This window comes from Dipteris shenzhenensis, chromosome 11, assembly GCF_047967505.1.
Source record: "Dipteris shenzhenensis isolate YYH24624 ecotype China chromosome 11, Dip_SZ_1.0, whole genome shotgun sequence".
In the NCBI taxonomy this organism is placed as follows: domain Eukaryota; kingdom Viridiplantae; phylum Streptophyta; class Polypodiopsida; order Gleicheniales; family Dipteridaceae; genus Dipteris; species Dipteris shenzhenensis.
The window spans coordinates 20575079-20595830 of record NC_141606.1 but is presented as its reverse complement, the minus strand read 5'-3'; the positions used below and the strand labels follow the sequence as shown (position 1 = coordinate 20595830).

At 44.6% G+C, this 20752-nt stretch overlaps 1 protein-coding gene across 3 annotated transcripts in view; it reads left to right on the top strand.

Annotated features, from left to right (window-relative positions):
* LOC147896750 (Rhomboid-related intramembrane serine protease family protein) overlaps window positions 1-13779 on the top strand; it is an 83065-nt gene extending 69286 nt beyond the window's left edge. The window contains exons 6-10 of one of the 3 annotated variants that reach the window (XM_087381447.1): window positions 2060-2226; window positions 12443-12497; window positions 12596-12738; window positions 12939-13001; window positions 13282-13779. In XM_087381447.1, the coding sequence (XP_087237573.1) occupies window positions 2060-2226; window positions 12443-12497; window positions 12596-12738; window positions 12939-13001; window positions 13282-13470 (617 nt within the window). In that variant the 3' untranslated portion in view covers window positions 13471-13779. The remainder of the gene's footprint in view (window positions 1-2059; window positions 2227-12442; window positions 12498-12595; window positions 12739-12938; window positions 13002-13281) is intronic. The other 2 variants (XM_087381449.1, XM_087381448.1) reach the window with 2 other exon arrangements.
* Window positions 13780-20752: the final 6973 nt, after the last annotated feature.

Here is a 20752-nt window from a genome sequence, read left to right as displayed (position 1 = left end):
GGGGGCCTAAGATGTCCTGGTCCAGGTGGGAACTGGATCTCGAGAGGGGTTGGAATGAAGGTGGGCTGCTGAGGTTGTACAAGGTGGGCTGCTGAGGTTGTACTGAGGGTGGGGATAGTATGATCTGGGCAAGGGAGTGATATGTAGGAGTAGCGAGGTCGGATGAGGTGATGAAGGGTGGCTGACTGAGAGGTAGAGGTGATACGAGGGGAAAGTACTATGGAGCCGTGGCTGGTGGGGCCAGTGGTGAGGCTACTGGAGAGGAGACCTATGATGATGATGCAGGAGAGGGGGAGGAGAGAGGTGGCATAGATGATGAGGCGGATGATGGTGGTGAAATAGTGGTGGTAACCATAGAGGTCAAGGATGTGGTGAGTGGCATGGGCTTTGGGTGGGCCCCTTTTTTCTAGGCCGCGGTGCTGTCCACTGTCAAACCGCTCCGGTTGCTGCGTTTGTTGAAGTCCTCCAGATTGAGTTGCTTTTGTGTTTTCGCCTTGTCACTGTTCCCCTTCCCCATCTCCACGCGTATGCAGATTTGGATCGAGGGGTCTCCCGCCTAGTCCCCTGTCCTCATCCCCCTGTTCCCTTCATTATGGGGGCAAAGAAGGGACTGTAGGAGGTCGAAGCTGCTGTTTTTTTCTTTTTTCCCTTGGAGGAATTAAAAAAAAAAAAAACGGGGGGAGGAAAGGGGGGGTAGCGAGGGGGTACAGAGGGGGTAGCGGGGGGGTTAGTGGAGGGGTTAGCAGGGGGGTAGTGAGAGGGGTAGCAGGGGGTAGCGGGGGGGGGGGGGGGGAGCGAGGTAGGGGGGGTTTAGCGAGGTAGTGGGTGGGTAGCGAGGTAGTGGGGGGGCTAGCGAGAAGGGTAGCGGGGGGTAGGTAGCGGAGGGGGTAGCGGGGGGTAGTGGAGGGGGTTAGCGAGGGGGTAGTGGAGGGGGTAGCGGGGGGGGTTAGCAGAGGTAGCGGGGGGGGTAGCAGAGGTAGCGAGGGGGTAGCGCAGGGAGAGAGCAGGGGTAAGCGTAGGGGTAGCGCAGAGGACTCACATGGGCAGGGAGCTGCAGAGGACTCACATGGGCAGGGAGAGAGCAGAGGACTCACATGGGCAGGGAGCTACAGGATCCTTCAGAGTCGTTATTACATTACCCAAATCTAGGGAATTATTAAATCATGGACAATTTGCGTAGAAATGACGATCACATTTGGCTTCCTTTTAATTCTGTCTACACTGAAATCACGGTCTCCCATAAGGTCATGCCTTGAGAGAGAGAGAGAGAGAGCACATACACATGTATATGTATATGCATGTATGTGTGTATGTATATGAATGCATGCATGCATGTAGTTATGCATTGCTTCTCCTTTCTGCCCCCGTTGCTCTCATCCCCGCGAGACAGTTCCTCACTTATTATGGTTTTGCCCGCACTCTCGCACATTGATCACTCATGTTTCTCATTTACTGCGGCTTCGGTTCCCTTCTATCAGATTTGGGAAACTTTTCTGGATGTTTGGATGCTGCTCATCTCAGATGTCTCCATTACTCCTTTTCTTTCATTGGACTCGCTTTTGGGTATTATGGACCATCTGGACACAGAGACTGCATTCTAGGATGGGTCAACAGTTTCCTCAGGCATATATTTTCTTCAGAATGTCCCTTAAGCAGTCTTTACATGACAGTCTTGCTGCAAGGGATTTGGATGCTACTTGCCTTGAAGTGTTCTCTACTTGTTTTTGAGTTCTTCTATCGGGCTCTCTTTCGGAGTTCTTTGCTAGTGTGTGGGAGACTTCCCATATTGTAAATTCATGAGCATATAAATACAATGGATTTTACCAAAAAAAAAAGCATGTACGTACATATGTATCTATGTGTCTATGCCTATGTATATATTTATACATATACATATGTATCTGTATTCATATATATATATATATATATATATATATATATATGGTATTCTCTTGGAGAAGCACATGTTTTTTGATAGATCTGTGTAAATTTTTCCTGGGAGTTGTTTGCAAAATGTGACAATTTAAAGATGCTATTCTGCATGTCTTTCTTTATGCAGGAAAATTAGTTGAGGAGGAAGAGGGTGGTTTGGCCCTTTGGCTTTCTTATCTTGTAACAGGAGCTGGAGCAAATCTGGTCTCTTGGTTGATTCTTCCACGAACAGTGGTTTCTGTAGGTGCATCTGGGGCAGTTTTTGGACTCTTTGCCATAAGTGTTCTTGTCAAGGTACTATCAATTTGTAATGTAATTGCTGATTTCAAACTATCACAATTGCCTCTCAATTTCAAAGTGTATTAATTCATCTTTAAGCTGCTAAATGAGGCGTAGATAGATATCAAGGGTGGTGTAGGAGTTTGTAGTGAGGCTTTTTGAATTCATTGGAGTGGCAACCACATTCAATAGGATAGCGGATCTGGACAGAAATGGAGAGTGAGAGCAACCGACACCTGAACTGAACTGAGGAGGAGAGGGAGAGACCAAGAGATATACAAGGGATCTCAGGACAAAACCCCTGTATGGTGGGGAAAACCTCTGCTGTATAGATAGGCAAACTGCTCCACAAGAGATGAGAAACAAGTGCGGGAGGGGGGCCCATATATAGGCAGCCACCCCCCCCTCTAGCAGGCTGGTCTATGGGCCGCAACCCTTGCTGTGCCTCACCTGCCCATAGGGGCTGCCTCGCAGTCCTATAAAGGGCTCTCAACTTGCCCTATGTGGGCCAACCAGCAGCCCTTGGACCGACCCCCTCAACCCTATAAATAGGGGATGTTACGCAGCGTTACAAGGGGCTGCCCCCCTGCCTTGCCCCAGCCGACTGGCCTGGCCAGCCTCCTGCAATATAAAAGGGCTACTGCACAGCCTATAGGGGCCAACCACCAAGCCCCCCCTACCCGACCAGCAGGCATAGGTGGCTGACCCTCAGGTCAGCTCTCCTCTGGCCATAAAGGGCCTAAAAGGGTGAGGCTGTAGGAACGAGAGGTGGCCTAGGTGGCCCCCCAAGCAGGCCTAGACAAGGTGCCTCTAGAGGGGGTGCCATGCGGCAGCCAACAGGCGACAAAGAGGCCTGAACCCTCCTGGGAAACCCTCGCAGCAGTCCTCCAGAATGGCAGCCTGCTACCATGCCCATCGGGCCCCGAGCCACCTCCACTGAAGCATATCTGCCCTACGCTACACTAGGCTAACCTCATGGGAGCATGCACACCCACAACAAAGGCCCTTACTCAGCCTAACCTAACCTCTCACGGGCGTACCCACAAGCAAGGTCCTCACTCTCTACCTGGCCTGACTATGTGACATCAAGAGATGTTGACCTCCAACACCCCCTCTCAGCTTTTGGATGGAACATGATCTCCAGGGAGCTGGTTGTGTCGCTGGAACAACTGGAGGAATCCATCGTGTGATGCTCCGTCGCCACAGGTACTTTCGAAGGAGCCCCCTCTTGGCGCGAACTTTCTCAGCACGATCACTGAAAACATGGTACTGTTTCTCCCAGGCCACAAGCGCTATACCTTCTCCTCTGGTCCAGTACTGGTACAATAATCCATTTGGTACAAATGGTACAACAATCCAATTGATACTGCCGTTGGTGCAAGGTTTCCTTCCTTGCATGGGCACGTGTATCTTAGAGCTATATAGCCCTGAAGCCCCCTCTCAGGTCCAAACTGGTGTACTGTCTCTAGATCAATGAACCTGGGTGCTCCAGAAATAATGGGCATCCTGTAGCTCACAAGGATCAATATGTTGTGTCTACATTCCCGCACTGGCAATCATGTGACCCATCTGGATCTCTAGCAGCTCATTAGGCAATAGCTGCAGCAGAACACAAGGAGACCCCTCTAGATCTGCCAGGTCATGACGTCCAAACAAAATACATACTGGTAACCTACTGCCACCTGAGTCAGCGGGAACAACTCCTCGTGGCTCGAGGTCCTGCCTGGAAGCCTACCTGATCAAAGACTCCTTTGTCACTGCTGTCCGGCAAGTACTGCTGCACGAAATCCTCCATATGGATCCAGAAATCCTGTTGGCAGTGCACCTTGCCTCCTAAAAGGTTGGAACAATAGACGTGACGGCTATAGAACCGTCCTGCTGCTCACCGGTCCCCTCATTGATCATCTGAGGACACTGCTGCCAATAGTAACCTTTCTGGCCACACTGGTTACATATACGTGAGGCCTTGAGTGCTTCCTGTTCCTGAATGGTCAACTTCTTATTCATCCTTCCACTGGTAATCAAGGATGAATAGAATGTAGCGTATTGAGAAGACAGTTGGGACAGCAATGCTATGGCCATGTCCTCTGAAGATGTCTGCTTCCCCGCTTGGAGGATCTCTTGCTGATGTTCCTGTAACTTGGTGATGTGCTCCGGTATCAATTAAGACTTCTTGGGATCCAGACTTCCAAAGAGACCCTCTTCATGGGAGAGGTTCGATTGTACAAGGACACCAAATGTTCTTAGATACTTTTGGCCACCACCGTATGCTTCACGTGATTAATCAAATGAGGAGTACAGTTGAGAAGGATGAACGACGTTACCCTCACATTGATACAGTCCCACAGCTTAGAGAGGGTCTCAGCCTCCTCTTGCTACTAATAGGATCCCTAGGTTGGATGCAAGGGGATTGGTCCTGTCAACTCCCACCAATATGAATTCTGCCAGGTCATACAACTATAACACAGACTTTATCATGACCCGTCAGACACCGTAATTGAGGCCATCCAATTGACGGTCGACCGGGAAGGTGGTGCAAAACTGGAATTTTTGCCTTGCTCTCCGCCATCTCAGCCAGGGTAGACATGTTAGAGTGAGGAGAGACTTGAACTGGAAGAGAGAGTGGATGGGAAAGAAGGTAGAGAAGAGTGACGGAAAAAGGAGGAGAGGGGTGAAGAAGATGATAAAGAGGCTTGGGGCCTATGTACCTTCACATCTTCGCTGTTCCTTGAGAACTCCTCCTTTCGAATCTGAAAATACCCTTTAAAGACACACCTTCGTAGACACCCATACAGTCCACACTTTTGCACACTCCTCCTAACGAACACCTCTGAGCAGCAGCCATAAACCTCCTGTTAGTTTGCTGGCTTAACACTCCCTCCATGTCTCGGGTCTCTAGCCAACCATGGCTCAGATACCATGTTAGAACTCCAGCGGGTCTGGACAGAAATGGAGAACCACACCTGAAAAAAGGGATCTTAGGACAAAACCGCCATACGGTGGGGAAAACCTCTGCTGTATAGATAGGCACAACTGGTCCACAAGAGATGGGAAACAAGCGTGAGAGGGGGTCCTATATATAGGCGGCACGCCCCCCGCCCCCCTCCCCCCGGCTCTTTCTAGCAGGCTGATCTGTGGACCAACCCCTGCTGTAGGTGGGCCGACTCTGCAGTAGGTGGGCCAACGCCTCACCTGCCCATAGGGTTTGCCTCACACAGCCCTATAAAGGGCTCTCCACCTGTCCTATTTGGGCGGACCCCTCACCTCTATAAGTAGGGACTGCCATGTAGCTCCACAAAGGGCTGCCCCCTGCCATGCCCTATAAAAGGGCTACTGCACAGCCTATAGGGGCCAAACACCAAGCCCCCCCTGCCTGACCAGCAGGCCTAGGTGGCTGACCCTCAGGTCGGCTCTCCTCTGCACATAAAGTGCCTGAAAGGGGTGGGGCTGCAGCAACAAGAGGTGGCGTAGGTGGCCCCCCAAGCAGGCCTAGACAAGGCGCCTCTGTAGGGGTGCCACTGTTGGAATGGTCACCTCCCCATCTGTAAGCCCCCATATGAGGAGAGCATGGAGGGGGTGAACCTAGGCAGAAAAGATAAGGGAGGGGGCTGCCACATGGGCAGCACCTCACAGGGAAAGGACAGCCCCTTAGCCATAAGGGGCTGCCACATGGGCAGCACAGCAGCCTTTCAGAGGCGCTTCAAGGGCTGTCTGTATGGGCTGGAACAGGCCCCGAACAGAGGCGGACAGGTGGTGCTGACATCAGCAAGGGTGTGCAGACCCGGGACAGGTGGTGTGCAACTGTACGGAGCAGTACGGGGCTGGATGAGGCCTGTTGGAGCAGCAAAGAAGGCTGCCATGAGGCAGGGACCTGCCTTTATATAGGCTGGGCCCTTGCCTTGATTGGAGGGCCAAGGCCCTAGAAGAGTGGCCCAAAAGGCCCCGGTTTGTTAGCCCTAATAGGGCTGGACCAGCCACAGACTGTTCGGCCAGTCTGGTGCACATAGCCCCATGCTTGGCTCTAGCATAGTGGGATCGGCGTTTTGATGTGTGGACTGATGCCATTGACTATGCCATCGATGTAATATCATAGTCACATGAAAACCCTTTTTGTTTTGTTCGAAACTTTTAAACGTGAAATAGATGAAATGTTTCGATTCTCGAAATAGGATGAACCGCTCTCAACGAAACCTTTGTTTGCCCAAATCAAAATACATTTTTTCGTCCCGTTTTTTCTAGAATCCCATGTGTTTGTGTTTTGAATTTTCTTTTTAGTGTCTTGGCTTGTATTTCTCTTTGTTCACTCTAATAACTTAAATATAACATATCTTTTCACCCCTATAAGGGTATATATTAAGTATCAATTCAAAACCTATCTGTTTCGTCCGAAAAGTCAAAACGAAACGAAACGAAGCTTGTTGAAACGACGACACGACAAAACGGAAGGAATGGTTCTTGTGACTATGTGTAATATTGGAGTAGAATGGAAATGTGTTTGCATTTGTGGGGTGGCAATTATTCCAACTTAGACAGAGTATTTTGTAAATGATTTGTTGTTATCCATGGACCGGCAAGTAAGATGATTAGGGATTGATTGGATTGAAAAAGTCTAATGAGGCCATATACTCTAGTAGTTTGGGGGATCTCGCAAGAGCATAGGATGTGGTTTCAAATGCTCTCAGAAGGAAGGGCATCGTATACGATTTTGATTGTTCAAGAGTCAATCCTCCTTGCTACAAAGAACCATTATCATGAGTCTCTAGAGCTCAAAATTTTGATACAAAATTTTGATAAAAAGTGATTACGCCATAATGAAGGTTGTAACAGTAGTAGTTTCAGTTAAATAATAATTAAGTTGAAGGATTGTAAAGTTGCTTTTTCTTAGCTGTAAGTACTTTTTTTTCGTATTTTGGTTGGGGCATGCCAGGTGGCACCCCTGTTTCATAATCCCATATACCATTAGGTGCTGCCTTACTTCCCTAGACCTATAAAAGGGGCTTCAGCTGTACTTGGAAGGCATTCAAGTTCATTACAATCATTGGTTTCATATCTTGTTTGGTACTTCAAGCATTGGCCATGGATGGATTCAAATGCAAGGACTAAATCTATCTCTAGCTAGCCATCTTCATGGGAGCTGCTCATCCCAAGCTCTCAATGATTTCTCGTCTTTTCCTTCTGTTCTTAGTCCTTCTGTTCTTAGTTGTTCTCAAGCTACTTAGCAGTCAGCTAGCTACAACAGTAGAGGGCTGGTTTCAGTTCTGTTACAGCTGGTATCAGAGCAAATTATGGGCCAGTCAAGGGGATTTCGTGGTTCATTTGTTTTGGAATTTTGAGCGTCACATCTTGAGCCTCTGTGCAAAAATTTGTTGCCAGAAGTGACAGGGATCCTGTTCTGCCATGTGTCAGTCATCTAGAGGGTCGAAATTCCAAGGTGCTAAAAAATTGGGGATTTCTACATCGATGTAGACCCTGTACTCCCTGATTCTCTTTCTGCATTGGAATCTCAAAATTATGGAGGATTCACCCCACATTGCAATCCCTATGCTTGACGCTGCTGGAAAAGCCAGATATAGCAGGATCTACAGTTTGGATGCACCAATTTCATCCATATGGTCCTAATCTCTAGAAGCTATTCCTAGAGTTTGGTAGAGATCGGATCAGTATTCATGGAGATAGCACCTATAGCCAGGGCATTTCAGCAATCTGCCAAGTGTTATGGTTATTCTCGCGATCCAGGTGCAATCTGACTGATTTCTATTCTTATTTCGCTCATTGATTCCTTCTTTGCATAGCGATTAGCTATTCACATACGAATTTTGAAGTTCTCTTCAAAAAACTTGACCTGCGAATCAACAATTAATCGGTCCATTTAGCCAACTCAATTTGGCTTTGGAGCAGAGGGTGGATGGTGTGGAAAAGGATTGCAGAACCAAGGTCGACAATGCTTTCACTCAGTTAAGAATCCATGGAGTGATGAAAATACAGTAAGGAGTCGAGTAGAGCCTAAGGGAAAGGAAATTCTTAGGAATGAGCAGTGTATGAAGCCTATGGATTCAGATTAGGCTGGACAGATCCCAAGTAGGCGCGAATTTTTGACAGAAGCAAGAGAGGAATATCTTCAACAACCTCCTAAGCCTGCTTGGACGTCTACTCTTCCTCCTTGTGGTTCAAATAATGGTCAAGCTCAAGGTACAGCACCTGACAGTGACAGCAACAGAAATTCGAACTGAAACCAATACTTTCTGTCACGAGGGTGTGAGTTTGATGCTCACATCAAGCCTCGACCCTGGTAATCAAATGGCGAGGTCACAGGATGTGGGTGTGCAAGTTTCTCTTAGGCAATTGTGCCTTGGGGCCAACTGAAAGGTTTAGGGCCAAACAGGGGGTCCAAAAACCTTAGGCTTCAAGTTGGTCATTGGTTGGCCTTTAAAGAGGCCCCACTAGAGGGGGCCTAGGGGCAAATGAAGCCCTTGGGGGAAACCCAAGGCATGGGCTGCCACATGGCAAGCCCATGTAGGCCCTCTTTGGAAAGGAAGGCTTGAGAAGGTCTATGGAAAAAAAAAACGGCGACAGGCGCAGGTAAGGCTTGGAAAGCAATGGTACGGGAGCACTCAGGCGTGGAGAAAGATTGCACGCGGGGGCATATGCGAATGGTCGTACGGAAGATGCATAAGGGTGGGCCTTACATTGGGCGACGTGGGCTGGAAAGAGCCGTACAGGCTTTGTACGGGCTGCAAATGGGCTTTGTACGGGCTGATTCATGGGATTGTGTACGGGAGGGCATGGTTGCTAGGTACGGCTGCCTATGGACTGTTGCAAAGATCCCGTACGGATGCTGAGGGCTGCATACGGCCAGTTCATTGATTGCATACGGTTTGCTCATTAGTTATGGTATGGTCTAGTTATGGGCTATGTATGGCTATTGAACAGATTGTGTGTAGGTTGGGATTGATTTGATGTACGGATGAGGCAAGGGCTGCATATTCACGTCGGTTGATCACAAAGGCTTGCTCACGTGGGTGCGTTGGGAGCTGGTCTAGTCACAAGTAGTTGACTATGGGTCTCTCTCAAGAGCAAGAGCACACGCAAGGTACCTTGGCCTGTTTGTGGGCTGCAGTTGGAATGGGCTGTACGACAGCCTCTCGTTTGCCTTTGAATATGGGCTGTTGCCAAAGTGGCTCAGTGGGAGTGCCTTTCAGCTTGACAAGCAGGTATTGAGTCCGTGAAGGTGTGCAAATAGCTCATGAATGAGCTTGGTTGAGCTGTTGGGTGGGTGTCTTCATTGTATTCATTCCTTCTAGTGATTGCCCATGAGCATTGGCTTGTGTTTTTGAAGAGACTTGCTCGGCAGGACGGGATACAATGAATGCTTTCAGAGGTTGTTCGAGTTTCTGATTTCCGTGGGCAGTTCAATGATGCTTTCACCCATTGTTTGGGCATTCCAGTGAGTCAGTGGACACTTTTGATTGTCTAGAGAGCGTGTGGCCTTGTTTGGGCTGCGCTCTCAGGTTAAATGCATGTGTTTGCATTGAGTATGGATGCCAATGGTCACATGGTTGTGATGGCAGATCCCCATAGGGCTAATGTGTTGTGATACTAATGCCTCGGAGTGAGGGAAGAGCACTGAATGCGTGTGAGTTGGTACTCAAGATGTAATCTCCTTGTGGCGCTCTTCAATTAATAAAGAAATACCGAAAGGGGCACCAAGGCTTTGGGGCCAGTTTGTGTCTTCGTGTTTGAGCAGGAGCGCTCTAGCTCCCCCTTTCTGTCTGTGGAGTGTTTGCTGAGTATTTTTTTGTGAAGGCTTTTATTTGGTTAGTGTTTTACCACCCTCTTGTTAGCCTTGAGGCTGGTTTCATGGTTCCGTTGCCGGGACATCACCATCTTTCTTAAGGAGGTGAGCTTGTGATTGTCTCTGGTGAAGTGTTGTTTGCTGTAATTCAATTATAGCGAGAGAGAATCAGCAAATATGTCTTTGACAAATAATGATTGGGATATGGAGGGGCAGTCCTCCCAGGATGAGCAAGAAGAGTAGTCTATGCATGAGGGAGCCTCCCAGGATGACCAAAATGTTGAGGCACAGCAAGAGGTGAATGCTTTTGGTGTGAGTGCCTCTCAGTCAAAAGGGTCAAAGATGCAGAGGAAGCCGATGCTATCTTTAAGACATTGTTAACGAGCTTGGTGGGAGTGCTCATGCAGCTCACACAGGACCCAAGGTTCCTTGAGTTTATGCATACTCCTTTGAGGTCCAAGGAGAGAAAGAAGCATTCTCATTCAGGGAGCCTACTCGGGTTCAAAAACAGCCATCTGGATTGAATCCATTGCATGGACAGCCTCCAGTAATGCCAAATGTACAGGGAGTTGCGGGGCAGCAGCCCTTTCAAGGTCCTGGTATGGCGAAGGAGCTCACATGAAAAGCATTGTGAATCCTCCAGTGATTCGGTAGCTTCAACCTGTAAGCGACATCACTTAGCTTCTCTGAAATCTGAAAAGGCCCATAATATCTCATGCTGAGTTTGGGAAACAACCGGTCTTTCCCTCTTTTCCTTTTCAGCCTTGCCTTTTCAAAGTGCAAAAGAACCCACACGACGGTGACGATCAGCTGCTTTCTTTTTCTTTGCTTGAGTCTTTTAGAGAGCCTGCTTCACCTTCTTATATGCCACATCCATGCTTTCAACATACCTATCAGCTCCAAAAATCTTATCCTTTGTATGCAAGATAGGTGGAACTTTCCTGCCTCTTTCCACTATTTGAAAAGGAGCTTTCCTAGTGGAAGTATGCACAATATTGTTGTAAGCAAATTCTACTAAGGGTAGAAACTGCTCCCATTGTGTCTTATGCTCAGACACGTAACATTTCAGTAAATCAAGAGCAGTCAAATTAGCCTCTTCGGACTGCCCATTTGATTGCGGATGGAAAGAAGATGAAAATCTCATTGTAGTGTCCATATTTTCAAAGAGCCCTCTCCAAAAAAGACTTGTCATGCACGGATCTCCATCACTTACAATAGCCTGAGGCATCCCATGGTATTTGAAGATGTTCTGCATGAACAACTTTGCCATATGATCCGCTGTAATTTCCTTCCTTACTGGAATGAAGTGTGCCTGTTTACTGAACCAGCATATAATAGTCTAGAGACCATCATTCCCCGTAGGCGTCCTAGGAAGATCAAATAAAATTCCTCGTTGTCCACAAAGCTCTGTATATGCAATTGGAGCTTTCCAATGATAGGGGTAACCGGAGTGCTAAAGCTAGAACAAGCCAATCCTGCTTCACTCATAGGTCCCATCTCCTTTGCACAGATTCCAAGTTTGCCTACCAATTCAGGAGAAATAAAGTTTGCATGAGCACTTGGGTCAAAGAAGATCAATGACATCTGATCCCTGACTTTGCCCCATGCCTTGCAAAGCTCTGTAGCATCATCATTAGGCTGCTCACTGATAACATTAGGCATTAATCTTGCAGATGGTTTAGGCTTCTTGCCTTTTTGCTCTTCCCTATCATCCACTTTTCCTTTTAGCTTACGTTTTGGGCAATCCCGTGCCATATGGCCCTCTTCTTTACAGTGAAAGCATTTATTAGCCTCCATCAAAGCTTTCCTTTCCTCACGTGTCAGCGAATTAAAACCTAGCCTATCACGCTTCTTCCCTTTGTTGAAAGGAGGCTTGAAAGCATTCCCTGGCTTCCCTGCTTTCTTGAAACTCTCAGATTTACTGTTTTTATACCCGCTGGTTTTTCCCAACAATAGCATCAGCCGTGGTAGCATTCTCAATAAGTTGAGACATGTTAGTAACCCTTGTTTTAGTACAGTAATCCTCATTCTGCACCCCTTGTATCACCAAATTGTTTGCCCTCTGTTGCTTTTTAATTAATCCATAATATCTTGCATCTCCCTTGCAAGTGAGGGTAAACTTGTACCCATGAGAATGCTTTTACATTTCTCCTCCAATCCCATGATGGAGGTTCTCTTTCACGTTGGAATGGGCATTTGTACTTGTCTTCCTGTCCATGTTTGCATTGCATTCAAAATGTCCATGCTTGCAAAGCTTACATGAAAACCCCCGTCTGTTTACACACAGACTTAAAATAATTTCTATGTTCACCTGTGTGTCACTAATTCTCTCTTATTGTTTTCTTCTTCTGCTGTTACGTCGCTTCTGCTTCTCTGTTACTGCCAAGCACAATCTTTGTTGCGTTCTCAGTACCTATTTGCCCTTGTTTCCATGTGCAGGTCTGTTTGGAGTATCTGCAAATTCCTAGGCATAGGCAGCCTCCTGCAATTCAATGTAACTCTGTGTCTCCGTAGCTCTGGATGTGCCTGCACACTGTCTTGAACACTTGCTTAAAGATATACAAACTCTTTCTCCAAACTTTTTGACTCCAGTATTTTCAAGGGAGGGATCTTTCTTAGAATTCTCAGACCCAATAGCACCACATTTTCGACTCCCCAATCTATTTGTCGCTGCTCTCAGAACAACGGAACAAACTGCAAGATTTGAAAGGGACAGCTGCACCAGTAAATACGAAGTCAGTGAGTTTTGGAGTCCAAAGGAAAGGGATGAAATCAACCTCCACCTGTTGCGCTTTGCCATTCTCCTTTGATATTCTGATGCCGTAAACTTGCTTCACTAGAAAGATAAAAAATTTAGCCTTGGTTTAACTCTCTGATCCAGGGGAGAGAGAGAGAGAGTCTAAAATGTGGTAATGAAAATAATAATGTGCTGCAGATCAGTTGGAACTGGCGTAAAATCTTGGAAGTGTTTATATTGGGGCAGTTTGTCCTTGATAAGGTACTACTTCTGACATTCGAATGCCCTAAAACATTGATCTTAAGAATAGTAAAATGTGTGTGGCTGCACCTTTGAGGCATTCATTATCAGATGCCATATTATAACATAGTTCTGCCAGGGTTAATGATTGGCTAGCACTGCTGCATGTAGGAAGTTGCATAAATAAGAAAACAGAAAATTCAAACTCTCATTTCTCATGTTGTTGCATAGTTTTTAGATCATTGCATCGTTATACATAGTTTAGAGGGCTTGAACAGACTTGCCACTGCATACTGTACAGGTCATGGAAGCTGCACAAGCGTCAGCACAAATGGCCGGTCACACATATGGAAACTTTGCCAATGTTAACCATATTGCCCATCTTTCTGGAGCTCTTGTAGGGGTAGCCCTGATTTGGTTGGTCAGCCACATACCCTCTCAAGAGCATGCCGTTCAACAGCCACTGCAGAAAAGGTCACATTCAAAATGAAACAGTCGTTTATTTCCAAGCCTGTTATATGATATACAATGTATTATAGATTCTGGATATAGCAGCGTTATTGACGATTCAAGCCATGAGGGGGGTCGAACATTTTTATATTAGACATTGTTTTCCTCAGGAGGAGGTATCATTTTGTTGCCCCTTCAAAAGTCACTTAATAGAGTCTATGTTTGCAAACATGGCTAACCTATTGCAACAAGACTGTGGGTGTAATGTGCTTCATAAATAGGCTCCTCATGGCTCTCTAGCACTGTTGGTTTCTTCATGCCGGACCCTTTTATAGAAAATTTTACAAAAAGCGTCAAGAAGAAACCTCCCCTCCCCTCTCCTTTGTCTGCAATAAACCATTCATCTATGCAATTGTCCCTCGATGGTGCCATTCTTGCTTAAATTTAAAAAACTCTCTTGCTTTTGCTGCAAATTTGTCAAGTGCATTTGTGGCATGTCTTTTTGTTGGGCAATCTGGCATGGCCAAATTTCAAGATTCAGACTGAAAATCTTAGAGATGCATGCTGGGGGTGGAGCACTGAGTTGCCGCACCTCGTGAATGAGAAGAGATACAAGCCCTGGTATTACATCCCTGCACTCCAGCATGGCCCAAGTAAATTTGGTGACACATCCTTGTACTCGCCATTTTAAATCCCATGTATTATTTTTGTATTAAGCATCCATTGCTTGATCCTATTAGCACTTAGCCCTGGTATCGCCTTGTAGGCTAGTCTTAGGACTCAGTCAACCCTTAGGTTGACTTCATTGGTCAACCATATGGTTGACTTTGGGGCCATATAGGCCATCCCTTTGTACTTTCTCATTATCCATTTGCAAGTACTTCGTGTTCCTTCAGCTTGTTAGCTTGTTTTGCTCCCTTGCACTCCACTCCCATTTCATTGTTTCTCGTACCCAAAAGCGGTATTAGAGTAGGCTCTTGCTCCGGAGTGCTCCTCCGACTTGACCATTGTTGTTGCTTCAGGTCCTAGTTCACTATTCTTCACTATTGCTCTTATGTTGCGTTGCTGGAGGACCATCACGGTAGCAGTCATCAACTTCAGCTCAACACTGTCGTATGTCAGCATCAAAGCACCACCGTACAATTGTGCCATCAATTTTGAAACTTCACGTTGTGCTTAGCGTCGTACACAGCCTACACTAGTGCCGTACACCCTGTTCTCAAATCGTATGCCCCCGTTCGTATAAATGTACGAAATTCATTCGTATGAGTCTCTTAAGTTATCCGTACGTCAGTTAGAAATTGGCCGTACACCTCTCAAAATCTGTCTTGTAAGTTGCTTATATATTGCCCTGTACATCTTCATTATAGAAGTTACAAATCAATTGTACATTACATTCAAATCATCCATACAATTCCTATAATCAGCTATACATATTTCGTACATGACTTTTGTATAGTCGCCAGATCTTTCGCACATTTGTCACACAAGTCTTCCATAGAGAATTAGAAACTACCATACATTTGGGGTTTCCTGCAGTTGACATGTTTCTTCTAGGGCACCAACTCAATATGTAATATGCTACTACCCTCATTTAAAATCCAGGATATGGGGGGGATAAGGTTCGTATAGAATATGTATGGATTTCCTTTTAAATTTTTAAATATCTAAAGGAAAAATATGAAAATTTCATGTCTCCTCTCTTACAAACTATAAGGTATATACCTTGCAAGATTTTAAGATTTGTACATATTTTTCATAATATGAGAGGCCGAAGGGGGGGTCTTTTGGATGGGGGGTAAAACAAAAAATGCACTAATATATGAAAATCCATCTCCTTTAAAATTAATGTAACTTTTTCATGTGTTATCTAATTTTCAAGGTGTAAAGACATATTTGAAGCTCTTTTAGTGTAGAACACAATCATTTTAGTTTGACTAATTTTTACTCATGGCATATTGTTAAATTCATCTTATACTCAAGATTTTGATAGATTTTCTTACTAAAAGGAGTTGGCGTCTTAGGACGTTTTCGTTGCATATTGAACTCGCTTGGTGCATATTCAAGTATTTGTCTTTTTTTTAAAAGCTCAAATTTGTCGTAGAAATTAGGGCTTTTGGGTCTATAATTGTAGGCAGATTGTAGGATAATTTCAGATTTGCTCAAATAGCAGTGTCATTTGTCTGCTTTGATATGAAATTGGGGGTTTTTCAGTGACATTGATAAGACATTGTAAGACATTTGGTCACATTTGTAATTTTGAAGCACATTTTGGGGTGGTTTTAAATTTGTCCTCTTTATGGCATATTTTTCCTCTCAAAATTTGGGGCTTTTGTCAGATTTGTTGTTATTTGCAGTGACCTTTACTTGACATAGTTAAATTTGGGTTCTATTTGCATTTGCCCTTTAATTTGGACCATTTGTTCTCTGAAATTTGTGGCATTCAATCACCATTTGGGACAAATTCAGCTTAGATTGTATTGGACTGATTTACAGGCATTGGCTCTTTGATTTGGGCTAGTCATTTACAGGATAACTGTTTGCGGGGGGGGTCTTTTGACAAGACACCTTTTTTGCAAGTTATTTTTTGGGAGAGCTTGTGCATTTTTGCTCAATGTTTGAGCATCCATCTTGGCATTGACACTTATAGACACTTGCTGTCATTAGCAGCAGCTAGATACTTGGGTTGTGAGCTCTTTGCACTGTAGCCTTGAGGCTATGCCATTGTAGAGAACTTTTATTTTTTGTGGATTTTCATTTGCAATGGCAAACCATGAAACTTTTGGGATGCTTGCAGTATCAGTTGAGGACAAGCTTGATGGCACCAATCATCCCATGTGGTCGTACTTGGTGCGCCATCTACTGGTGTCCAAGAACTTTTGGGGAATTATATTTGGACCGGAGACTAGAGTTCTCTTCATCACAAGCACCTACTGTCACCACAGCCACATCTACCACTACTGCCTTAGTGCCTGCTGTCAACCCTCTAACACAAGAATGGATTCGTTGGGATCAGTGAGATGCACAGGCACATGTAGTGATTGTCATAAATTGCAAGAGTTGTTATACCTCACAGTCGGTCTTGCAAAATAGCCAATGTTACATGGGATACTTTGGGCAATCTTTATTAGATACGCAATGAGGCCAGAGTTTGCTTATCTGCGCAGGTAGCTTGACAATGTTAAAATGAATGAAGGGGGCACCATGGATGCCTGTTTAACATAGGTCAAGGACTTCAAAGAGCGGCTCATCAATATTGATGAGATTGCACTAGACTCAAGTTGTGTCCACGACACTCGATGGACTCCCTGACTCATATTAAGGATTTGCTACAACACTTGAACTAGTGGCCATGGGCAACCCCAACTACTATTCTTTTGATCATCTTGTTTTCCTACTTCTGCAAGAGGAGCAGAGTCGTCAAAATATGGTTTCTTCTACGCATGCAGGTCAAGCCTTTGCTAGTGATCATAGACGCAAAGGAAAAGGGGGGAAAAATTACAAGAAGCTCAAACCTACATCTGGTACCTCATCCTCTTCTTTCCTTGTTGATGGGAGGAAGACAAAACATTGCAATTATTGCAAGAAACCAGGTCAAGGCAACTGCGGCGATGAAGAGTACAGTGGGCCAATCCCACTTGGGCTCTAGTGGGAGGGACACATTCAAGAACTTTTTTGTAAGTACCTCTTCTTTCATTCTTTTATTGTATAATTTTGGGTAGAATGTCAATTACTAAAACTAATGTGTATTCTTATGATTTTTGTTTATGAAAATGGGATGGGAATGTACAGATGACGAGTATAGATATGCATACAACAACAACAACACGGAAGCTCTAATGAACCTACTCACGGAGAGAGGAGAATTTGTATCGCTTCTCAATGTAAGCCCTTATTACATTTATTTTTTTAGAAATGCTCTTAAAGATATATATCCTAACCATGCAAATTGTGAGCCGACTGGTTGAACATGATGACACAGATGAAAACTTGAGAGAACAAAAAATATTTTAAATGGCTAGGTATCCTTGCCTGCTAATTCTAGCAACATCACGGGCATGCACCACTTCAGAGGAGTCGACTATGTTGTCCAGATCGTGGACTACCTCTTGCAATATTACAAGGTGCAACCCACGTCGTCTTGGATTTCTAAGAATTGAAATGAATTCCTTTTTTATGGCACTCTTCACAGCATAAAGCTTGTCACAAGTGTTCTTTCCAACAACATCACTAATAAATTTTCCACTAAATACTAAAAGGACACAAATTCAACATAATGGAGAGAGACAATGCAAAAACTTGAAAGTACATTCAATAATTACAATTAAAAAAAGGGACATAATACAAACTATGTGGCTTACACTGTATGCTTCCTTGCACCACTAGTAGTTGCTAAGCATGCCATTGGTTGAATGGTTGTACGCCTTTGCTTGTAACCAAGAGGCGTGCTCTTAGAGTTGCGTATCTTTGAATTCAATGCCTCAATTTGTTGCCTTCGGAACTCTACTTCCTTCAACAAGTCATGGTTGTCATTTTCCAAATTTTGAACCATTTGTTCTACCTTTTGCTCTCTAGTTATATGCTTTTGGATGTCCTTTTGAGTGTTTGGAAGCTACGTGCAAAGAGATGTACAAAACAATTCCGGCTCTACTACCTTTGGTTGTAAATTGTGAAGAGTACCTTGAAGCTTTTCATATTGTTCTTGCAACAGAGGTAGTTCCAATCTTGAGAGCTGGTCTTGGACATCCTTTCCACTAATGTATTTGCAATAACCAAGCAAACCTTGATGGCCATCTCCTGCATATTGAATCAAACTTGGCAAATTATGAAATGTGGTACATCATTACTCCAAAGGTTGATGTACTTGCATCGTGCCTCTCGTAGTTGGCTCAATGTCTCTCTATCCATGCTCTTGTTGCCATTGCACTGACGAGTTGTGGCATACTCCGGTGCAACCTCAATGTGCAGTTGCATTTGCGCTTCATATTGGTGATATCTTGCAATGGATCCATGATGTGATATGAAATTAACAAAATACCAACAAGGTACGGGAAACTAAATTTGGGAATGAAGATGATTTGGGTGAATGGATACGAGGATGAAGATTGGTTTAGGGATGAAGATTGTTTTAGTTGAATGGAATGAGTTAGGGAAAGGTTTAGGAGGCTTTCTACTCAATTCAGGGGATGAAAATTGGTTTAGGTTAATAGATATGGAGTTTTGGGATGATATCAAGCCATAAGGTGAGACAAAAATGGACTTGGGGTTGAAAAATGGTTTTGGTCAATAGGTATGGGTTTGGGAAAAGTTTGGGAGGATTTCCAAGTTGTTTTAACTTTTCTCAAGAAAATTCGAATTTTGGGTGATGTCCTCCAAGAGAGACTTAAGAGAGGCATGTCTTAGGAAATGTCAACTTGAACTTTTTGGGAGACAATGGCCCATCCCCATGCCTAGGGAAGTGCACTTTGTAAAAGCCTTGGGACCCATCCTAGGCCTGCTTAGTCCTTAATCCATTTTCCTAATCCATTCCTTAGGAGGCCTTTTCTTACTCCAAATCTCCCCTAATCTAAGACATCTGACTTTAGCTTCATCGGATGTATCCAAGTGAACCTAGTGAAGTCATCTATAAAAGCCAAAGTAATAGTACCCCCTAAGTGATGTTGTCCGCATCGGTCCGCACATATCAATACGTACGAGATGCAACTTTTTGGATGCACTAAGGGTCCTGTCCTTAGGAAATGTTTGCCCAACAAGCAGCCCTTGCATACATTAATTAAGTGCATGCATGGGTGGAAGTTCAATGACCATGTCATGTGAATGCATCTTCACCAAATTGTTGAAGTTGAGATGTCCCAATCTCTCATGCCATAGATGTGTATCAGAAATTATAAATTCAGCCACAACATTAGCTTCTACAGCAGCATGTTGCGCATATATGTCAAGATGATATAGCCCTCTATCAAGTGTTCTAGCCAATAAAAGTACAATATCGTATCGTATCGATTATCATAAAAGCCATAGTGATAGCCATAAAAAAGGACTTTGAAGCCATGTGTGGAGATGGTTGAGATAGAAATCAGAATCTTTTTTATCTCCAATTCCAAGCATTATAGATGCTCAAACCAATGGAGAGTTGCTTCATGTTGAACGGTTTGGATCTTTCAACACTAAGTGGTGTGTATCTAGAGACTTGAAAACATAGAAGTGCATGTTCGGAGTCCAGAGAGGTGTAAATGCAACATACCCATGTCTCTTTTGCATGCACTAACAAGTACCCTCCATAGGAAAAAAAGGAAAAATGTGCATGCCCCACCATACAAATGATTTTTGAATGTTATGAAATGTTTCAATTACATAAATTTTCTACTCATTTAAAATATGTACAAATTTTTGTGACCGTCATACACATACACCCAAGGAATAATCTCTTGTTGCAAAAGTTTTTGGCACTTCTGCATCATGTGCTTGAAAACAAGAATGTGTGCATGTCTTTCCATACACGTGATTCTTTAATCTTATGAAACTATGTAACTCAATGCTGGGACCAAATGAGCAAGAAAATTCTCATACAAATTAATTGGTAACCTTTACAATGGGGCAAGAAGCCCTTTAAATCCTTTTTTCTACCAACGGTCATCCACGACATGGGATGCTACTGGGCATATGTTCAAAATGTATGATACACATTTTCCCTTGCGAATAATTGTATCTAACTACCAAAGTGAGTTGACAGCGGGGTCACAATGAACTTGTCAAAAGAGGTTCTGACTAAGAGTTGGACGACTTCGGCTAATGGATGGAACTACCAATGTTATGAGGTTGGGTCAATAGAAAACATGAGGATTGGGTGGGTGCCGATGATCAAGAAATACAGTGATGGAAACAAGAACAAGAACACAAAAGATTGCAAAGAATGGAGTAGATGAGGAAGCTCAAACCCCAACCAGAACGGGAACGACCATGGTCTAGAGTTGTCAATGATTTTTCGCATGGGAGGCTTGATGTGGGAAGAAAGTCACTCGCAAGGAGACCTGCACAAGCAGGTCCAACCCAGTAGGCCACAAAAGCAACTCTAAGCTAAAGAAAACACGAGAGAAAAGACCCAGAGGTGGTTGCCAGGCTGGTAGTGTTGGTAGTGGCAGCGGCGACGGTGTGGAGATGGCTGTGGCGGTGGCGGTAGTAGTGGCTATGGCAAAGGACACTACTGAATGAAACCAGGGAGGAGGGCACTCTTAAAAATAAAGAAGTATCAAAAGAGATGGAATTGCTTATTCCTAGAGTTTCTTTTGTCCGCTTGGTAAAGGGTATTTTGCTAGAATACA